General features: G+C 35.1%; 1 protein-coding gene across 1 annotated transcript; it reads left to right on the forward strand.

Moving 5' to 3' along the window:
• Window positions 1-95: 95 nt before the first annotated feature.
• On the forward strand, window positions 96-23185 carry LOC123657695 (angiotensin-converting enzyme-like). The gene is made up of 11 exons (XM_045593214.1): window positions 96-446; window positions 1477-1884; window positions 1963-2124; window positions 5554-5659; window positions 6251-6586; window positions 8135-8381; window positions 8704-8837; window positions 10537-10774; window positions 19528-19626; window positions 21646-21768; window positions 22682-23185. Exons 1-11 carry the CDS (start codon window positions 435-437, stop codon window positions 23052-23054), a joined length of 2238 nt encoding a protein of 745 aa, XP_045449170.1. The 5' UTR covers window positions 96-434; the 3' UTR covers window positions 23055-23185.
• Window positions 23186-24117: the final 932 nt, after the last annotated feature.

Here is a 24117-nt window from a genome sequence, read left to right on the forward strand (position 1 = left end):
GGACTCATTGATTAGTTCTGAATCTAATTAACGGCTCTATTATTGATAACAATAACAATGGGGTATTAAAATGTTGATAGTAGTAAGGTATCCGGTCTCACGTTAACATGTTGACAGTTTGATTCGAGGTGGGCACCTCTCTCAGAACAATGTGTCGTTGCTCGCAGACGAGTCGGACCGTGGCATAACGTTCCAACGTTTACAAAACATCATTGAAACTCGATTGTTTCAATAAAAAAAATCACTACAAAACGATCAAACATAAGTCATTATTCACAAACATTGCAACTGAATTCCGGACGAGAACGATGTGTTAACAATAACTGTAGTAACGTGATAGTATTCTTAACAAACGCATAATTGGAAAAATGTAGTTGGTGTTGTGTTTCGTTGTGATATTAAAGTGTACATCTGGATTGTGTACGAGTAGCATAATGCTGTACGATGTAGGTATTTATTTAAAATTTAAAATCCAAAAATATAGTGTGTGTTAATCTTAAGATGCAGTGAGATGATGATAATATTAAATCAAATAGTCAATAATAATTTATGACATTGATATCATTTAAAGATTATAGCCAGGATAATAATTCAATGTCATATATAACTGTCTGCATAAAGGATGTGATCATTATTTAATATCCAACCTAGGACTCAATTGTGTTGTTATCATAGGTCATTAAATTTTAAATGCTACCAAGTTACATGTAGACACAATAGAATTTCATTATTAACTACAGAGGGCTACAATTGACATATAATGCAAATTAATTAAGAACTACCTATGAAAATGTGTGTCTTTATAAAATTATCTCCGTAATGTTAAACTTATGATTAATAGGTAACAAACTTAATTATATACATTAGCTAGACTTCCGTTGTGATTTCACTTGAATATTAAAGAATACATTACTTAGTAAGTTACTGATTTATAACAGTTAAAAGTTTTTGTTACTATATCATAAAATTTATTGCATAATATTTTGTTACCAAAAATGTTTATCAAGAAGCGACATGAAGAGTTGCACACGGTACGAGTAGGACATGAGAGGGTATATCCCGATCAAAGTCTGAAGCAGCATCTCTGGGGAAGTACTTTACAGAAGATCACAGCTAAATAGTACTGTTCTCAAGCTGTGTTGTGTTCCTATGGTGACGTCTTGGGCAGGGTCGCGGCTACCCACGACCATACGGTCGAAAACGCGCTTGCGATGTTTCTTGTGTTATAGGCTACGGTGCCGAAATAGTCGAACAAAAAGAGATCTTTTACTCCTGTTAATATAACTCAACAAAAATGCATTTTTTAATATAAACTTAAAAGTTAGAACTTTAGAAGGAAAAGTAGTATAAATTGAAAAAGAAAATCTTTTTTACTTAGTATCTTTGTACATATACGTGTAATACTATAAGCTTAACTAATACAATTTCTTTATATAATAAATTTATATTTTTATTAGTCATCTTTTTACTTTTCAGAAGGTGATTAATATAATAATATTAGTGACTGCAGCTAAGGCTGTTCAATATCCCAACTATCCAACATCGGCGATGTCTGCCGATGAAAGAGTATTTTTAGGTGAAAACAAAAAAAGTGACCAATCAAATGAAAGCGGACATGAAGTGGAAACAGACGTTGAGGATAGTAAGAAGTTCTTACAAGATGCAATGAAAGCAGTATTAGATCCTGCTACGGTAATAGTTAAAAATGACGACCTAGTTGAGAATTTTAAAGTTCAGCTACAAGAAATAGATAAAGAGAATACAACTTTAGAATTATTTATTGAAGAAATGGATAAACTTAGCTTAGAAGTATGTAAAATGTCACAAGATGCTTTATGGGCTTTCGTAACGGATATTAATAATGAGAATAAGAAAAAGAAAATGGTATTTTAAGTTCTCAAATTAAATATTTTTAATATTTTACAGTCTTGCGCCTTCTACCTTATTTTTTTATATTTTCAGATACGTGTAGCTGCCGAAGAAGATGAAATAAAAAAACAATATTGGCGAATATTAAAGAAAAAATATTTAGATGATCAACAAATTATAAACGATTTAAAGTTAAAGAGAAAATTAAGAATCATCAAGGAACGAGGAACTAATGTGCAAATGCCTCAAAGCAAAGTAAGCATAAGATGTGTATCAAGTTTTTATCTATACTAATATTATAAAGAGGAAAGATTTGATTGTTTGTTTGTTTGTATTGAATAGGCTCCGAAACTACTGAACTGATTTGAAAAATTCTTTCACTATTGGGAAGCTACACTAACCACGGGTGACATAAGCTATATTATATTTTCAAAGTTCTACAATGTAACCCAAGGTATAAAATAATTACCGTATTCTTTACATCGCGTGCGCTGCGAAAACTATTGATGATAGAAAAACATAATGTGCTACGACCTTGCAGAATACATTACTATATACAAAAGTATCGCGACATCATATGTCTAACTACCGGCCGCTGCGGCCAGCGAAATGTATGTACATCGTATTATGCGAAGCCAGGGCGGGCTATTAGTTAGTAATATCTTTATACTACATAGTATAAAACAAAGTCGCTTTCTCTGTCCCTATGTCTCTATGTATGCTTAAATCTTTAAAACTACGCAACGGATTTTGATGCGGTTTTTTTAATAGATAGAGTGATTGAAGAGGAAGGTTTATATGTATAAAACCATCCATTAAATAATAATAATAATAATAATAATAATATTTATTTAGATGAAGATTACATTATGAGGAAAATAAGTTATAAGTAATTTTTACACAAAGTTTTTTACACAAAGTTTGACAACACGATTAGCGAAGGACTGGTGCTCAAAAAAGGTATAAAATACCTGTACTATAAGTCACCAGGTCCCCCCCCCCCAAAGTTAAGAATACAGGATCATGTGCTCAACTTGTCCAAATGGAGACAAGCCTCGCAGATGAAGGTATATGTAAACTTGTTTTACCAATTTATAGTAATTGCCAACAAAGACCCAAAAGGTCAACAAGAAAATTTAGGTAATTAGAAAAAAAAAAAAAATAATAATAATAATAATAGTAATAATAAAATACAAACAATTATATACCTAGAGTCAAAAAGTGAAGAAATACTGTTATTTTTGAGGTTTCTAATGTGATGTCGTAAATAATGACATTTTTGCCGCTTACATTGCAAACGAGGCTTGAACCCTACGAGATTTATCAAAATAATGTACTAAGTATACACATTGAAAAGTTCTACAGAAAACTCCGCTATGGTATATGTCTATCTCTTATGGATATCCCACAATAACATTTTTTTGTCATTTACTTTTTACGACAAATAATGGCTAATTTTCAAAGCGATTTTAACAAATACAGCATTAATCCTTATCTAATTAAATACCTTAAATACATTGTTGATTTAATATAGATCTATATGGACCTTTACAGTATATGATTTAAATGAATATTTTCGAAGATATTGTAGATTTAAAAATTGCGGTACGTAGCGTTTGCGGCGGTTTCGGCCGGCTTTTACTCTAAAGTTAACGCGTGCGGGCCACGGGCAGTAATGAATAAATCAAAACAACTGGATCGATTTTAATAATTTTTTCAGTGAATGACATAAGCTATAATTATATTTTATACCCGTGCGAAGCCGGAGCGGGTCGCTAGTATCTTTATACAATGAATCAAGAACCAGTATTCTCTATAGTTGGTACTTTTAGTTTTCTCTTGATCTCTAACAATCTCAATAGTCCGTATGGAATAGTTTGGAAAATCAAGTTCCATAATTATATTAAATGTTGATAGAAAAGTACTCTAAGCCTGAAAAAGAGACACTTTAGAACCATTCTATCTGTATATACTTGCAGACAATGCAGGTAGTTATTAAAATCGCTGCGTTGACGCCGCGTTGGCGCAACGGTTACAGCCATGAATTGTACCTGTTGCACTGGCGGTTGCGAGTTCGATCCCCGCACATGACAAACATCTGTATTGGCCATACAGGTGTTTGCCGTGGTCTGGGTGTTTGTACAGTCCTTGTGGGTCTCCCCACCGTGCCTCGGAGAGCATTAAGCCGTCGGTCCCGGTTGTTATCATGTACACCTGATAGCGATCGTTACTCATAGTAGGGAATATATCCACCAATTCGCATTGGAGCAGCGTGGTGGATTAAGCTCTGATCCTTCTCCTATATGGGGAAAGAGGCCTATGCCCAGTAGTGGGATATTACAGGCTGTAGCGTAGCGTAGCGTAGTTATTAAAAATTAGATTGATTACTTTCAATAAAGCCGTCTAACATTGATTGTCGAAAACGTCAAGCAGTGTGCTTGTGTATGTTCGATACAGATCGTGGCAGATGTCAGTAGTGATTGATTTGAAGTTGAAGTTTGAGTATTTAGAAAGGGGGCACTCTTGGCTCTGGCTTGGCACGGTGCACTTGTTGTATCCTACTAGTAGCTTTACCTAGACTCTTTCAATAATTAATTGGTGCAAACGAATTAATTGTTACATAAATATAAATTAAAAATTATTATATAACGATCTACAATTTGGCTAGGCAGGGCAGACAACTCGAGCAGTGAAGGTGAGCGTTGATTTGCATCTCAAAGGGGGCCTCCATAAACCTACACCTATGTCGCAAGTCCCAGGCACCGCTCTGAGTTACTCTCTCTGCCACACGATGGACTCGGAACCCGCACAGTGAAACCATTGAATCCTTAGAATTTCGTGTCCCCCCGTTAACTAATAACTATCCCGCGTTCCGTGCTGCGTCACCCTTCTGTTAAGTGATTCCTGTGTCATAATAAATAGGTGATATTATAAATTGTGTTTACTTGTGCCAACATTGACCACTGAAGCCCACAGTACACCGAGTACTGTGGGACGATGAGCGAGAGAGATCTACCCTCAATCCGACATATAATAGATTTTTTTATGGATTATAATTTATTATTCACAATGCAATGATTACAATTCTAAATAACAAGACCAACGAACTTTGATTGGTGATGTATGAAGGTTATATAAAATAGCAATAAAGTAGTAAGTAGTACATATTTGGTATATGTAAGTGACATTTTTACCTATAATACTTTTCGACGACTACGTAAGTAACTATACTAAATAGGGTAATAATTCAAAGAGAGAGAGGATATGCCAAAACGTACCCCAAATTTCAATTTTATTTTTGTATTTAATCTTATTGCTATTTTGAAATAAAATGTTTTTTGTCTTCTATACTTTACTAGTTGACACAGTGAACTTCGTACTGCCATATTATTTTTATTATGTCGGTTGTTTTTAAAATATTCTTATAGAATATCTAATAAGAATTATCTAATATAGTAAATTTGTTCGGAATTTATACGTTTACTTACATTTTGGCGATTTTTTTAAATTTATATAATTAATGAAGTAAATGTAAAAATGTCCAAAATTACACTTACAATTAGATTAAACAGCTACAAACTTTCTTTATGAACTTGCGCTCATGTAATTAGTTTATTGAAAAAATACATAAACTCTCCTTTGTAATTTAGATGACACAAATGAAACAAGTACTTTTAATTTTAGCAAAGAGAAGAAATAGACACAATGCAGCGTATTTGGAGTCGAAGTACGGTGTGCACCTTCAATGTAACTGAATGTGATACTGAGACTTTACTAAAAACAATGAGTGGTGTGTTACTTGACCTATTATTTGCATGTCTTAATAGATTGTTGTACATACTTAATTTTATTAATTGTTTGACTGCCTTGCTACAATAGTGATTTCGTTTGCTTTCTATAACTTTGTTTGTTTTCCTTTTACGTGAAACTTATTAATATGAGTATAACTATATATAGACTAGCCCGTTGGCGCAGTTTGTAGTGACCCTGCTTTCTGCTCCGAGGGTTGTGGGTTCGATTCCCACCCCGAGTCTGGGTGTAATATAAATATTTATTTATATATGTATTATTTATAAGTATGTTTATCGAAAAAAAAATATATGTAGCTATATACCAGTCGGCTGTTACCTATAACACAAGCATTAAGTTGCTTACTTTAGGAACAGACGACCGTGTGTGTATTGTATAGATATTTATTTATTATTTATTTATTTATTATTTATAACTGTTTATAGTTTTAATTTAACAGTCGTAAATTTACTTTATTATATTTTTATTATTTTTGAAGGGATTAAAGAAGCACTAATTTCTGATTAGTATCTGCCCATAAAGATACATTTTATGATTTAAAACGCTTCAAATTAATTTTTTACTATTTTAGACATCATAACAACATTCAAAACTAGTAACAATACTGAAGAATTAGCATATTATTGGAAAGCCTATCGAGACGCGACTGGTAAAAAAATCCGGCCAATTTTTAAAGATTATGTTGTAAAAATGAATGATGTGGCACAATCTGAAAACTTTACTGATGCTGGTGAAATGTGGCGATATGCTTTTGAAGATGAAGATTTTCGCGGAACTGTCAATAGATTATGGGCAGAAGTAAAGCATTTATATGATAATTTGCACACTTATGTTAGAGCTAAACTGAAAATGTATTACAAGAAAGAACTTGAAGCTGAAAACAAGTTAATTCCAGCTCATATTTTAGGTATGAATTGTTTATTATTTTTATAGGTATATTTTGTAAATTACAATGATTATAGGTGTAACCAGTCCAGTAGACAAGAGTTTTTTAGAGATAAGATTTGTAATTTATGAATTTGCAATAATTTTTTTAGCCTTTCCGTTTTCGGAAGAGGCTAAAAACCTATATCGTTTCAGATGTAGCAACACTACCCAATATTTATTATTTATTATTGATTGTATTAATTAATATATTTTTAATGTTTAAGCGATTTAAGTAAAATGTGTAAAGAGTTACGGGGAGACATCGTCAAGTTGACAAAAATTGTTTATTTTTAATCTATTTTAAATAAAATTAAAAAAACTATTAAGTGGTTAATCCCCTTTAAATTCAAAGCAAATATTTTTAAATATAACGCTGAATAGCTGCGATTTTCGCATAATAAAAAAACACACTTTACAATTTTAACTTCATTATACGGTTATAATGTGTTGCTAAGTTGCTATATCAAATCTAGCCATTCACGCCATGTAAAAGTTTAAACAAATATGAGACCTGTTGTGATTCATCAATAATCGCTTTCCATTGATAAATAATGCGAATCGTATGTTGAAGTCTCGGTTTCAAATGCTATTAGCTCGAAAAAAGTCAATACTTCTGATTTAGATTGTTATATATATATATAATCTGAATTTCGGAGACGGCTCCTACGACTTTCATGAAATTTAGGATGCAGGGGATTTCGGGGGCGATAAATAATAATAATACAAACGTATTCATTTTTAGGAAATGTCGTTATCCCAGTTTTTAGGCAATGGAAAAATGGCTACAATATTAGAATACGAAAGTAAATTTCGCAACTATCAATAAAGTTGTTATTAAAAAAAAAAAAAAAACTAGCTGAGGTGGGAAAGCGGCCGGTCGGCATCAACCGAGAAGACCTAGGTTTTAATCCCCACGTTTCCAGATCGATTATTTTTTTCCTTTTTTTGTAATTGCATTCATGATTTTTTATTTAAATAACCAGTACTTATTTTTTATTATTATGTCGGTAAAATCGGAAAATATTATTTATATTTTATCAATATGTAATTCGTATTTAAATATGATTTCCAAAAAACACGATTTACTAAAAATACTGAGCTAAGCTCAGTCACCCAGGTACTAGATATTAAAACAACATGAAACAAAAGAATTTTTGTTTCATGCTGTAGAATTTTTATTGTTAGTAATAGAGCGTTGATCTAAAAGTATAAATTCAATCTTGAAAGTAGTATTAATAGGTGTATGGCTTTATAAATAAAGAATAAAAAAAAAGTAGTATTAATAACCTGATTCCCAGGAACAAAAATGACACAAAAATAGCACGGTATTTAAAAATTTCATTTTACGTGTTAGGGTATTTTATACTAATTTTTAGCTATTAACATTAACAAGATAAATATAACTCTTGATCAACAGAGGTCCATACTATCAAGAATCATAAAATAAAAATGAAAACCAACCAAAACTTATACCTACTTAAATAAACTCCTGTGAAAAAATATTAGCAAGTTGATTCTTCTGTTCAAGGTAATTTGTGGGCTCAAGAATGGCAGGCGATTTATACAAAAGTAGCGGCATATCCTAACATTGAAAGACCTTCAATTGCTGAAGAAGCGAACATGCTGCCAGCGGATCTGTTCAGTGCAGTGGATGATTTTCATCAGTCTTTTGGCTTTGACAGTTCAAATGATACATATCGAGAGATAAGAGAAACAACGTCAACAGCGAATTGCTTACCTTCAAGTCATGATATGTGTGATGGTGTCCATTACAAGTAAGCAAAATATGACCATTTGTTAAAACGCACAATTAAACTGTATCGTTTTTACAACATTGTACACACAGAGCGTCACATCCCAAATTAACTCAATCTTTTTTAGTATATAACCAGAAAACAAGAATTTATTGATTAATTCAACAGTTTTTTTAAGCTTTTATTTATCTTGCAATGTATGTATGTATGTATGTACGTTTGTTATTGTGTAATCTTGCAACTCAATTTTGAAGCATTATACCTTTAACCGATTGAACTGAAATTTTGTATAAACGTTTTGACTTGAAGACTTTACTATTTAGTATATTGTATTTTTATATAGAATCAAATGGTGTGGTGATCATGTACGCGACATAACTCTAGAACTGTCGAGAGCGGCTAGACTACTTGGGCATGTCCAATATTTCATGCACTATCGGAATCTTCAACCTCTTTACAGGGACGGACCGAATCCTGGTATGAATACTTTGATATTGTTTAAAAGTAAAATTAAATAATAATAAAGAATCAATATCCGTCAACCCGCATTTAAGTAGTGTGGTGGATTAAGCTCTGATCATTTTCCTTCATGGAGAAAAAGGCCCAGCAGTGGGATATTACAGGCTGAATCGTAGCGTAAGCGTAAACAATCCATACTAATATTATAAATTTGAAAGTGAGTTTGTTTGTTCCACCTATCGCCATAAAATTTGGCACGCATATAGCTTAGTCTAAGTCTAGTAATGAATACATATATATAATATGAGTTTGTATAATCGACCGAATCATACAATTTTTTCCGTTTTAGTGGTAATTCCACATGAAACTGGCGTAATAATCCACGTTATTTTTGCATTATTCGAAGTCATTAATTCTAATCCATGAATGTAATGTCGTTTTGTATAAAATAATTATAAAGTATCTTTATTCTTATATGATTTGGCTTTTCATTCAAATTGTAAATAAAAAGTATTATGCGCGATATTATTACGTCGTATTGGATTTAACATCTTTCTACAGTAAAAAAGTTACCCAAAAGGAACCTTTGAATTAGTTCCAGTGCCTAAATCCTAACAAAAGCGATCAAGTTTGTATTTTATTATCTCAATGAAGGCCTTCCCTGTTAACAAAGCTGTTACAATTAAACATTCACTTTGAAGTTTTAAATTACCGAGTCATTATCATTCTAGTAATTACATGACCTATTAAAGTCATGATGTTTTGTATTTTATTTTCAATAACAAACAATCAATCACGTCCAAAAGAATAATCAAACATAAGAATAAAAAATGTAGCAGCGACTTACTTTAAAATTGTTGTTTTTCAAGTTCAAAATACGTATGTGACATTTAGTTTTCGGTATTTAAATAACAGACACAGCTTTAAGGTATTCAATTTTGTAAATTTTATTGTAAGTGCGGAAAATAAGTGCGTGCGCTATAGATATATAATGGAATTTCTTTGCTATAAATACTAAGTTAACAGCGGTAGAAAAAATATAATTTTCATATTCTTTTAGAGATATACTTTAAATAAACAATAATAATTTAACATTCTACTACTACAAGTTCAAGATTTTTTTTTACACAACTAGGTCGCTAGACAAGTTTACGGCCCATGCACCTGATGGTAAGTGGTTACCGTAGCCTATAGTCGCCTGCGATACCATAATATTGCAAGCACGTTTCCGATCCTACCTCCAGGAGCTTTGATCACATTACTCACCACAGGAACACAACACTGCTTGAAAACAGTATTATTTTTCTGTGACCTTCTGTAAGTTCAAGGTACTTCCCCAGTCGGGCTTATTCAGATTTTAAGCATGATATTTTCTGCTGAGCCATGTTTCAGTTAAACTTCCTTATTTATCCTTAATAATTTATGTATGAAATTTCACAATTATATAGTCAAGGACAATATTCTTTACATCTGCCACTTTGTAAGATACAATCTTCAAGTAAATACTTAAGTAGTAATCTAATTTTGTAAAATTTTAAACAAAACATATAATTATAAATAAAATTAAGGTTTGATACAAATGTTATTATTCCGTTAGCTTAATGTATTTCAAATAGGTAGGTATGTACAATAGTTGGTTTCAATTTAGCAGACGTTGACGTTTTGATGTTATCATATATTAAGTAGTATGTAATATGAATAACAAGCTTTATCGCAGCCTTCCACGATGCAATCTCCGACATCGTAGCTATACAGTTAACCTCGCCAAAGTATCTGCAAACCTTGAGCTTCGTGAAGGTTACAACCGGCGTTGAATCTACTATCAATCACTTGCTTTGGCTCGCTCTTGAGAAGTTCCCTTTGATGGCATACGCATATGTTTTGGATAAATGGCGATGGGACATTTTTGCAGACAGTAGTATAGAAAACTGGAATGAATATTGGTGGGAACTGAGGTAAATGTATTTTTTTATAATAATCATTTAAAATATTTTTTAACATTTTTTTTATTTAGTACCTGGATAATAGCATTATATAGCATCGACTCGATATTTTAGTAATTGACGGATATTATTATTACAATAAAATTTGATGATAATTTCCTTAGAGTAAAATATCGTATGATACTAATTTTAATTAGCACTATCTTATAACGTAAACTTGCATTCATCGCGTGTCCTCACTCATTTCTGTGGATTATCATCAAGTAGTAGTCGTAAAACTGTTTTGAATCAATGTCGTAAATACCTAAAGCATTCATTATCATTTCACCTCATAAATTATCTATCTATATATATTATATATATACGTGAAAAATTTCGCACACTTTTATTTTACTAGTGGTCACCCAGTGGTCGAAATTCGCCTATCTATTTATATATATAAAAATTTCGTGTCACGGTGTATGCTAGCGCTAAACTCCGAAACTAGTGCGTTTGAATATAGAATTTACATGTATTTTAATAAATTACAATTACTGACTACAATGCGTGGCTGGGTCAGCTCGTAATTAATTTAAATTATAAGTTAAATAAATAATAAATATTTTATAACAGACACACACGGTCGTGTGTTCCTACGGTAAGCAACTTAATGCTTGTGTTACAGGTAACAGCCGAATGTTATAACTTTATATTTTTTCTTGATAAATATACATAGAAATAATTTTATATATAAAAATGAATAGTAAAATGTGTTAGTAGCGCTTAGATTGGGGAGAACGAGGCATTAACGTCATCGGTGAATTCATCTCTCACCTTCGTTTCGCCGACGATATTGTCATCTTTGCGGAGACGTTGGATGAGTTAGGCCAGATGCTGGCCGGCCTAAACGAGTCCTCCCAGCGTGTTGGTCTCTGTATAAACTTAGACAAAACGAAAGTTATGTTTAACAACCAAGTCATACCAAGATCGGTATCGGTCGATGGTACCCTTCTCGAATTTGTTCCGGATTATATTTACCTAGGTTATACTATCCAACTAGGCCGCAACAACTTCGAGAAGGAGGCCAACAGGAGGATTGGGTTTGGTTGGGAGACGTTTGGTAGGCTTCGTCGAGTCTTCACTTCGAAGATTCCGCAATGCTTGAAGAGAAAAGTCTCCGAGCAATGCGTCCTGCCTGTGTTAACATACGGAGCCGAGACGTGGACACTGACGAAGGGACTGGTCCACAAGTTTAAAGTCACTCAACGTGCAATGGAACGGGCTATGTTTGGGGTTTCTCTCAAAGATAGGATTAAAAATGAGACTATCCGCGAGAGAACGAAAGTAGTTTTGCTACAATATATATATATATATAATATACACACATATATATATATATATATGTATATGACGCCGACGCCGCGTTAGCGCAACGGTTACAGCCATGGATTGTATCTGTTGCGCTGGCGGTTGCGGGTTCGATCCCCGCACATGACAAACATTTGTATTGGCCATACAGGTGTTTGCCGTGGTCTGGATGTTTGTGCAGTCCTAGTGGGTCTCCCCACCGTGCCTCGGAGAGCACGTTAAGCCATCGTTCCGGGTTGTTATCATGTACACCTGATAGCAATCGTTACTCGTAGTAGGGAATATATCCGCCAACCCGCATTGAAGCAGCGTGGTGGATTAAGTTCTGATCCTTCTCCTACATGTGTGTGTGTTAAATACATGGTGGTGTGTGTAGTGTTTTTTTATTGATTTAATGTACTTTTTATACATAAATAAAAAAATAGCATTCTGTACTCCTCCTCTATATAAACTATTACCTAGTATAAAAAATTTCATATTCCTCCGGCCACGCAATTTCGTAAAAAAGGTTACAACATTTTTGCTTCACGTATTATTAATACAGGACTGGGTGACCACTGGGTGACAACCAGTTTTTAGAGCACGGACGCGGAGCACGAAGAATTTCATACATTGACCCCTCATCTTTTGTCTTGTCGCTCGCGTATAAACATCTTGCGCTCACACAGGTGTAGTGACAGCCGTATTCACAGATTGTCAACCTTTTTACTTTTTTTTTTTTACCAAATTTAAGTCACAAGATTCATCGTTTTTTATTTTTATTATATATTAAATGCGAATTGTGTTAATTGGTGTCTTTTTTTTCTATGATTAAACAAAAAATATTTTATTCTGTGACTAGACCGATCCACGGACAGACAGCGTAGTAGTATTTAGTGTAGTGTGCAAAAATGAGTTCTAAGACATCCCAAATTCTAAACTCTACCGATTTTTAAAGCTTCGTACTTTATATAAAAATTTTGAGAACCACTGGCAGTAGGCTAAAAGCGTCCGTGCTATATTAACCGGAAATTTTAAGAATAGTTTGTGAAAGTTGTTATTGTAATGGTAGCTAGTTCATTGATTTGCTATTTTCATTTTGTCTATATCACTTGTGTTATATATTAATCATTATATATCATTATATAACAAAGAATATGTTATTGCTTACAATACTAGAATTCTACTTCTATCACTTCTTTGTATATTATACCATTATAGGTAAGTACGATTGTAATCAAAGTGTTACTTGGGCTAGATTGTCTGTTATCTGTATTGAGATATTTGAACTATTAAAATCCTAGCTGTGCCCACCGGCCCCGGCTTCGCACGGTTGCAAAAACTATCAGTGTTCCTCTACTATATTATATATTGGCCACAGCATCTGTTGCAGATGATTGTTGCAGCGCTAGTGTGTTGGTAGGATCCCACATCGTCGTTGATGGCTATAGAGCCCTATTGCCGCCCGGCACTTCTTGCCACATCGATTGCACTTAAATCGCGAATCCGTTGGAGGAGGAGATGAGGCATAGCGCAGTTTTTTCTGCTTGATATTCTCGAGCCAGTCTTCGTCGTGCTTGGCAACTCCGATTTTGATGTCATGGCACCATTTGGATCTCATTTCGGCGCGATTTTCCCAGCATTCGGTCGGGATCCCAAAGCTGATCATATCCCGCCTGCAGGAGTCTTTAAACCGTAGCACTGGGCGCCCTGCGGGTCTCTTCGCGTCCGCTATCTGACCCAGCATTACTTGACGTGGAAGTCTCTCGGGGGCCATTCTATGTACGTGGCCAAGCCAACGCAATCTACGCTGTTTCAGCATTGCGGTGATGCTACAGCAGCCTGTTTTTGAGAGAACTACCTCGTTGCTCATTTTGTCTCTCCAAGTGACTCCAAGAATAGTCCTCAGACAGCGCATATGCAATGCATTAAGTTTGCGTTCTTGTCTTGTGTAAGTAGTCCATGTTTCCGAAGCGTACAACAGTATACTAAGAACGCAGGTCTGGTATACAAGGACTTTAGTATGAGTAGTAAGCCTGTTATTTCTCCAAACGCGGTCAAATAGCTTGCCAAAAGCGGTCAATGCTCTGCCAATCCGGGTATCTATCTCCCTGTCGCTTGAGAGTGAGGAGGTGGTGGTGGAGCCAAGATAGCAGAAGTGTTCCACTACATCAAGGATGGTGCCGTCAAGTGTGATTTCAGGAGGCTGACTTACGCCCTGCACCATGATGACGGTTTTCCTGGTATTTACGCTCATAGAAAACAGATGACAGGCGTTACCAAATCTCGTCACCAATTCTTGTAATTCGCCTTCAGAGTTCGCGACTAGTGCAGCATCATCCGCATACAGGAGTTCTCTGGCAATTAGATCCAGACGCTTATTTTTGGACTTCAGTAGATTAATGTTGTACAGTCTTCCGTCCTTTCTTGTGTGCAGATGTACTCCGACGCCGCAACCCTCAAACGCAGTCAAGAGGAGCGCTGATAGAAAAATCCCAAAGAGGGTAGGGGCTAGTACGCAGCCTTGCCTGACTCCGCGCCTAACGTTGAAAGGCGTTGATCTTTCTCCATCAAATATGACAGAGCCTCTCATGTTGTCGTGGAAGGCCCGTATGATGTTTAAAAGCTTTGGAGGGCACCCGATTTTGCTTAATACTTCGTACAGCCCATCCCTACTCACGGTGTCAAATGCCTTATTTAAATCGACAAAGGCCATGTATAGCGGTACTTGATGTTCTCGACATTTCTCCTGCAGTTGACGAAGGGTAAAAATCATGTCTGTAGTAGATCGGCCAGATCTGAACCCACATTGTGTCTCTGGGTAGATCCGAGCGGCCAATATGTCCAGCCTTCTCAAAACAACCTTAGCAAATGCCTTTCCCGCAATACTCAGTAGAGATATACCCCTGTAATTGTTACAGTCACCTCTGTCTCCTTTGCCCTTATACAAGGTAACTATCTCTGAATCCTTCATGTCTTGAGGTATGGTTTCCTCATCCCAGCAGCGCTGTAATAGAGCGTACAGGGGAGATGAAACACAGCTAAGTCGCACTAATTCAGCTGGTAAGTTGTCAGGACCTGTGCTCTTGCCTAATTTCAGGTTTCGGATAGCGAGAAGGAATTCTTCGCCCGTTGGAGGGTCATCGAGTTCAGTCACCGGAGGTCGAGGAGTAAGAGTGGTCAGTGCCTCAGGATGTAAAGCAACCTCTTGTGAGTACAGGTTTGAATAGTGTTGTACCCACCTTTCAAGTTCTTCTTTCTTATCTGCGATCGGATTTCCAGCAAGGTCTTTGATTGCGGCACGTTTCCTTTTAGTAGGACCGGTTGCAGTTCTTATTCCTCGGTACATACCCTTAAAGTCGCCCACATCCCGGCAGTTTTGTATTGATTGACATAGTTTGACCCAGTACTCATTCGCGCAGCTACGACTGGTGCGTTGTACTTTTGCTTTCGCTGCTTTGTATATTGATAGTTTGACAGGATCTCTATGGTTGTTTATGAGATTTATATGAGCTGTCCGTTTTTGCTCTATTAATGGGAGCAGAATGTGTTCGTACTCGGCAAACCAGTCATCAGCAGTCTTCGCTTTCCTGCCAAACACTTTTTCAGCGGTTTCTGCGATTACTCTCTTTGTGACCTGCCACATGTCTTCGGCACAAGCTGTTCCGTCTAAGATTTCACTGGAAAGTTTCTCCTTCATCAGATTCTCTAGTTCTTTACATAGATTTTTGTCACGCATAGCTGCGGTGTTCAGTGCAACTTTACGGGGAGCTTTCTTAGTTGAGTGAATTTTCTTAGGAGTAAGACGAGTCTTTGCCATCACTAGAGAGTGGTCAGTGCTGCAGTCGGCACTGTGATAAGTACGAGAGTTAAGGATGTCACGCAGATCCCTCCTCCTTGTAATAATAAAGTCAATCTGATGCCAATGGCCTGAACGGGGGTGTCTCCACGACACTTTGTGAATAGGTTTGCACTTGAAGTAGGTATTAGTCACGCAAAGAGACAGCGATGCACAAAGCTCCAGCAAGCGTTGCCCGTTCTCGTTAATGTTGCCGACTCCATAGCGCCCGACGCATTCGGTCCAGTCGCCGTACTTGTTTCCTATTCTTGCGTTAAAGTCGCCAAGCAAAAGGAGTTTATCAGATGCCCGAACACCCTCCAGACATTTGCGTAGGTCTTCGTAGAATTTGTCCTTGGTAGCGGCAGGAGCCTTAAGAGTCGGAGCATATGCTGAGATAAGAGTGATCGGACCCGAAGCTGTTAATAGTCTTATGGACATTATGCGCTCGGACACACATGAAGGCACTTCAGTACACTTGAGAAAGCAGTTACGAACGGCGATGCCAACCCCGTGTTCTCGCCTATCTCCGTCATTTTTTCCTTTCCAGAAAAAGGTGTAGTTATCTTCACGTATACTGCCCTCGTCTAGGAGACGAGTTTCTTGTAGAGCAGCTACGTCAACACGAAGCCGGAGAAGTTCTCTATCTATGATGGTGGTCTTTCTGAGCTCTGGTGAACCGGCAGTGGTCACGGTTGATGTCGTCAAATCTTCGGATCCGGGTAGCATGGTTCTCACGTTCCATGTAGCAAATCTTGTGACGTTGCTGGGATTATTTTTAGGATTTAGGTGATTGTTTTTGTTATTATTATTATTATTATTATTATCCCTTCTTTTATTGTTAGGTGCATCAATACCCATCCTGTTATACAGACGCTGTAACACGCCTGCTGCTCCATACACCTATAGGAGCGCAAGATGAGAGGCGGACCAGTACCTTATTGGCCGGGGGCTGCCCAGCTGAGGCAGGCGGTAACTGGACAGTTAGTCACGATGGACTATCCTACCGTCGGGAGCCACCCCTGGCGCCCGCGCACACGCCTATTTGCGCAAGGCTTATCACCGGTGACTGCGGCTCCCCGTGTTGTGATCCGCACCTTTTCAAGCACGGGTGGAGTGACCTCTCCACAGGCGCTGCATGCCTGGGACGCAGTTGTGAGAGCACGGACATGCCCATCATCCATGATCTCCTCTCGACCTCTCCGACTGTTTCCCCAGGAATGACGAGTCATTACGTGAGGAGCCGGTTTGGTTGCGGGGGCTGCCGACTTATTCAGGTTGGACCTTAATGTCGCCTACGGTACCCCAGATCCGTTTGCCTCTTCCGCCTGATCCACCGTACTGATGCCTTTCATCTCCGCCTTCTCAGCCGTTGAGGTCTTTACCCGTAACCCTGGGTACGGGCTCCGCGATATACCCCGCGGGACTGGGTCCCTGCCCGAACTTGGCCACCGTCCCACTCCGGCCTACTGGAGTGAGGGGTGCCCACCCCCGCGGCTTGGACGCGCCGGTCAGGAATTACCCCGGTAGGTGATAGAGAAGGTGACTCTACCTCCCCCGGGGCCGGGTTAATGGTCTTGTGTGATGTTAGTCCAAGACCAATGGCTCTACTATATTACGCATATATCTACTATATTACGCATGTATTATACATATAAACCTTGAATCACTCTATTTACTAAAAAAACCGCATCAAAATCCGTTGCGTTGTTTCAAAGATCTAAGCATACAGACAGCGGGAAGCTACTTTGTTTTATCTATACTATGTAATGATATACCTACTAAAAATTTTAAATTTGAAATGTAAAATAGTAATTTTAATTACTTACTACTACTTACGTACTTTTAAACTGTGACATTTATTAACTATGCAATTAAATTATTAACGATTTCTAACCTACCGACTAACCTGTAACTTTGCAAAGGCCTCAGATACTTCTTTTTTTGCTAAAGATCCAAAGTAGCGTAACAATTGGTATTGACTTGTTAATAGAAGCATCAAAATGTGGATGTAAGTATAAAATCAATAATATTTAATATTGAAAACTATTGTACTTTATTCTAACTTATATAATCCATACTAGCTGACCTAGCGAACTTCGTATCACCTTATTTTTTTCTGAAATATAATAATAACATAATATATCAAAATAAAATATAGCCTATCTTTTAAGTTGGATCAAACTGCACACGGTGTGCAAATTTAACTAAAATCGGTTAAGTAGTTTAGGAGTCCATTGAGGACAAACATTGTGACACGAGATTTATATATATTAAGATATACGAATATATATATATATATATATATACACCCTGCAATAAAATTACGTTGAATTTTTTACACCTAAAAATAATTATCAGATTTAATTCATAAAAATGTTTGAAGGTTTTATTATTACAGTAAATAACTAAATTTTTTTTACTAATAAAAATTTATATAATTGAACATGCAAGATACGTCACGTATTAAATTAATATGTTTGCTTCGTGTATAGTTTCGTTATCGTTTGTATTGTTTTAATGTTTATTATTAGGTTTTACGTGTCATTTACATTATATTATGAAAAATGAAAATGACCATGAAGTAATATCGATTCTAATTGTTGTTGTGTTTGTTTCGATTTATTATTAAACAACTATTAGTATTCCATATATTTGAGGTTACACAAGTAATCCTACTTCATAGTATTGTATCGTATAAAAACGTGCGTAAATATCTAACTTTCAACTTGATCAATTTAGAAAATTAAGTATTTGATTTTCTGAAGACGTTTTCAAAATCTTTCAAAATCGAAACAAAAGTAACGAATACTACGAAACCACTAGGCTTAGTCGAATATCGAGTACAAGTAGGTAAGTAGTACTTGGTGACCGACCTTGACCAAACAACTAATAGGTATATACTATGAAACAAAATATGCTTAACACTATAGATTAGTGGCAAGGGTCTTAAAAACTCTATTTCTACAGCAACAGACTACCTATTTAAGTAAAGTAAAGAAGAAAAATTTAAATAAGTATTATATAATATTTAAAAAAATATCCACAATTCTACAAGACTTTTAATGCTTATATGCTAGCAACGCTTCTAGTTAAAAAATATTTTTGGTATATGTCTGTATTGGTGTATGTAATAGTTTATTATTTTAAAAAAAGTTAACAACTATTAGTCCGGACAAAATAGACATTTCAAATTACAAAAACGCGACAGAGCTGAATTTTGCAAGAGACCTTGAGTGCACCAATAGAAATAAAGTGCTAAGAGTCTCTATTAATCTTATGTGCTAAAAAAGTTATTCAAGGTCTAAATTTTTGATTTTTCCAATTTGTTTCAAAAACGGTAAGTACAAAAATAGTAGATCATATCATCTACAAAAATGGCCCTAATACTTAACTATCTAATACTATCCTAATACTTTGCCTAACGATCACCATTCTAAAACTTTTTCTTGCTCGAAATTTTGACTAGCACGTGTGTGAATGTTATAAGATATTTATTTATAGAAACTCAATATCCATAAAAGTTGTGATGAAAAAAGCTATGTTAATCTTTATTTATATCGTGTTCAGTAAATAAATAGCTTTTTATTTTAATTTTCAGGACAAAAGAAAGTGGTATATCGCCTCCTGTTCCCCGCAATGAAAGTGATTTGGATCCTGCAGCCAAGTACCATGTTGTTTCACACGTCCAATACATAACGTAAGATAATAACGTAATTTATTTCAATATACAAATACTAGCTTATGAGCTCAGGTTTGCGAGCTTGAGTCTATATCTGTGAAAAAATCTCAGAAAATTGTATATGGAACATGTCGCGATGATTTAGGATTTTTAATACTTCTGCTTCGTTTTTTAAGTAATCTTATTAGAATAATTTTGTACACTATATTTATATAAATCATAGTTTTAACCATTAAATGATATATTATAAAAGGTTTTACATTAAACAGGTGATATTGTCTTCCTGAATGCGTTTTCAAAAATAAAAATAATTCCGCATTTTTTATGTGGAAACAAATGAGCCAAACTCGGCATGTCTTAAAGCGTCAGGCTATTTATATACAATGTAATTATCTTATGTATAAATACATTTTTTCAAGGTCTTTTTATTAAATAAAACTATAGTGTAACACTACGCGAGTAGGTTTCTGTAACTATCCATCGTAAAATACATACTTAGAAGAGTCTTCAAAGCTTATATTTTCTTTCTATTATAATCAACAAATAATTATATTTGAGCAATTTTTAACAATTTTTTTTCAATTGTATTTTTTTTGTAAATTTGTTATCAGGTACTATTTATTATGTGAAATCTTGTGACAGTCTTCTAACTTTTAATTTTGTTTGATATCTTACTTTTATGGGTAACAATTAAGCTGCCTGAAGGGAATAAGGAAACAATTAATTTCCTCAAAAAGATCTTTGAGTTATGAAGCTCAGCTTTTATTTCATAACCTTGTTTGCAAGTGAATTTAATATATAAATATATAAATTAAAAATGTCAGTGTCTTAAAAATACAATTTTCTGTGTGGCTACGGCACGGAATAGAGCCTTCGAAAGAAGCTCTTCTACTAATAAATCCAACCGATGGCGGGATAAAAATCCATCTGTCAATCCAGCTTTCAAATACACAGACCGAAGACGCACAGCAGCTTCTTCGGTGCGATAAAACCAGCCCAGCATTTGTGGACTACGAGTAAGTCTTTCGAGAAGTCGAGATGTGAAAAACTCTATCGAGACCTGGACTGTCCTGAATTCTCTGGAGAGATGTCGTATCGACTGGCGATATCAAATATATGCCATGCTCAAATATATGTACAACTAGGTGATGATGATTGTCTATATAAAAGACCAGCGAACAAGTCCCATCTTTATTGGTCGAGGGGTAAGACAGGGGGATGTATTGTCTTCGAAACTGTTTACCACTGCGCTCGAGGATATCTTTGAAGCATTTGGTGGGCTTAGTTGAGTCTGCACTTTGAAGATTCCGCAATATTTAAAGACAAAAGTATTTGAGCAATACGCCCTGCCTGTTATAAAATACGATGCCTAGACGTGGACAATGACGAAGGTACAAGTACACAAGCTTAAAGTCGCTCAACGTGCAATATGTGGGGTAAATGGTGCTATATGTGGGGTCTCTCTCCAAGATACGATTAGAAATAAGACTATCCGCGAGAGAACGAAAGTGACCGACAAAGTCCACAGAATTAGCTAGTTGTAGTGGCAGTGAGCTAGTTACCTGTATCGCCGGACTGATGGCCGCTGGAGCAGACGTGTCTTGGATTGGAGATCGCATGTTGGTAAATATATTGTGAGACGTCTTGGCCCGGGCCTGTTGGACCGACGATCTACGTAAGACGCCGGTGGAGGCTGAATGAGGAGTGCGAAATACCCGGATGTCTAGCGTGAACTTGGGGAGGCCTATGTCCAGCAGTGGACTACAATAGGATGATACAAATTAATACATCATTTATTCTCTTTTATTAGACATATTTTAATTTCACAATGTATATTACCTGTATAATTTCTACATCGTATAAGAACATTGTGTACAACTCTACAGAATTGTGTACTCTACAATGTCAATTTTATCGTAAAATGTATTCAATTCCCTTCGTAGTTTTTCTGATGACTTTTTTGTTTGTATCTTAAGGTTCAATTTGATTAAATATAAATCTTCTGTAAAGCTATCTAACGTTCTCTGTTATTTGCAGGTATTTCATTTCACATATCTTAGAGTTTCAAATATTGTTATCATTATGCAAGAGAGCGAATCACACGGGACCTCTACACGAATGTTCTATATACGGCGTCAAGGAAGCGGGAAAACTCTTAAGGTATACTCTTCCTTATACTACTAAGCGTTGAAGGTAAAATTTAATGTACATATATTTGATTAGAATTAAATATTTCCTCTTTTTAAATTTAGTTCTATTAAATTCAGATCTCTTGAAATTTGTTTAAAAAAGGATTCTTTTTGTCTTTTTATTTTATTTCTTTTCATTGACAATAACTACTTTTATTTATTGACAATAGTTATAAAATCTTATTTCAAGAATTCTATTTTTAACGTATCTAATTTATCTGACTTGGGGGAAGCCTACATCCAACAGTGGTCTGGAATAAGATAAAGCGATTTTATTGAAATATACTTTTTTGCATCATATATTTGAATATTTGGCCTTATTATTAAAACTCGTAACTAAAAAATGTATGTGATTTTTAGCTTCAAGCCCTTCTACGTTTTTCTATGATTTATGTTGTTTACTCAAGTAAATTATTTTATTTAAAACTAATAATCTATGAAATTGATTTTATTTGACTTGAGGAAGCCTACGTCTAACAGTCGACTGAGATAGGATAAAGCGATTTTATTGAAATATACTTTTAGTATTTATTTGAATATTTGGCATTTTTATCAAAACCCGTAACCTAAAAATGTTTTTTGACTTCAAGCCCTGCTGCGTTTTTCTATGGTGTGTGTCTTTGTGTGTTTTTTACTCGATCAATTATTTTATTTAAAACTATAAATATTACAAATCAATATTTTTATATTTAAATTTCTAATAATGACACCAATGACATAGATAGTTAAACACAGAACAGTTTTATCTGCTATCTGGTATAATATATCTATTGACGTATTAATAAGTATTGGAAAATTTCGGATGTACTGTAAAATATGGTAATATAAATATTTATACAAATAATTTGAACAGTCTTGTTAAATATGGTATTTGTTAATTTTAGCGATGGAATGTCTCTCGGGGCGAGCGAAGACTGGCAAACGGTGCTACATACAATGACTGGTGAAACAGAATTATCCACAAAAGGCATTCTTGAATACTTTTCACCTCTTAACGATTTTCTTAAACAAGAAAATGCTAAGCTTTTAGCAGATGAAGATATGGACAAAAGTGCCCCCATTGTTGTAGGAATTATTGTTGTCATTTTGACTGTTTTGATGTTTATAGTATACTGTGTGAAGAAAAAAGATGCGATTAGTAGATTACTTTCTTTTTGTGGTTTTAGTAAAAACGGCTCTTTAGATATAGCTACCAATGACCTATCGCAATGTAAAACAAATGATAGTTCAGTTGGTGTAAACGAGGCTAAACTGTAAAATTGCAAGTATATATACATAAGTTTATTTAGTTAGTATTTTTTAAATATTTCAGTTAAGTTTGATTTAAAAATACTAGGTATTACATAATTGGAATCTCACAATAAAATTATAATCGTGTTCTGTATTTATTACTTTGTTTTATTACCTCCATAATAAATAAGCTCCATCTATAATAATAAACTAAAGTAGGTAATAAAACGTATACGACTGAAAAAAGGAAATAATTAACTATAATATAAGGATGTTGTTGAATGTTATCAAAATTATCTTATTTACTTTCTTATAGTATATTGTTCGCTTTTTTAATTTATGTACTTTCAATTTTAGTACGTCTTTAACTGATATCCAGAATTTTTTTAAACAGGTTTTAATTGGGTCGTATATTTTCATGTATGTTGTTTCTTCAGATGACGCGTTACCAGGACGACGCGTTGGCAAAAAGCTCACAGCACTGGTTTGTGCATGTTGCGCTGGCGGTTACGGGTTCGATCCCCGCACATGACAAACATTAGTATAAGGCATACAGATGTTTCGTGGTCTGGGTGTTTGTGCAGTCCTTGTGGGTTTCCCTACCGTGCCTCGGAGAGCACGTTAAGTTGTCGGTCCCGGTTGTTATCATGACACCTGATAACAATCGGTGATCATAGTAGGGAATGAATCCGCCAGCCTGCATTGGTGCAGCGTGGTGGATTAAACTCTGATACTACAGGCTGGTATATTACAGGGGCTATTATAGTAGGTGGGATATTACAGGCTGAAGCATTTTTCTGATGACTTTTTTAGTTTGTATCTTAACGTTAAATTTCAGTTAATCTTTAGTAAAGCAATCTAGCATTCTCTGTTATTTTTAGGAATTTTATTTCACATATCCTAGTGTTTCAAATATTGTTATTATTTTTATTTTTAATTTTTTTATTTTATTATACAAGAGAGCGAATCACACGGGACCTCTACACGAATGTTCTATATACGGCGTCTAGGAAGCGGGAAAACTCTTAAGTTATACTCCTAAGCGTTGAAGGTAAAATTAAATGTACACATTTAATAAAACACTTTTTGA

The sequence above is a fragment of the Melitaea cinxia genome, chromosome 11 (genome assembly GCF_905220565.1).
Source record: "Melitaea cinxia chromosome 11, ilMelCinx1.1, whole genome shotgun sequence".
NCBI lineage: Eukaryota > Metazoa > Arthropoda > Insecta > Lepidoptera > Nymphalidae > Melitaea > Melitaea cinxia.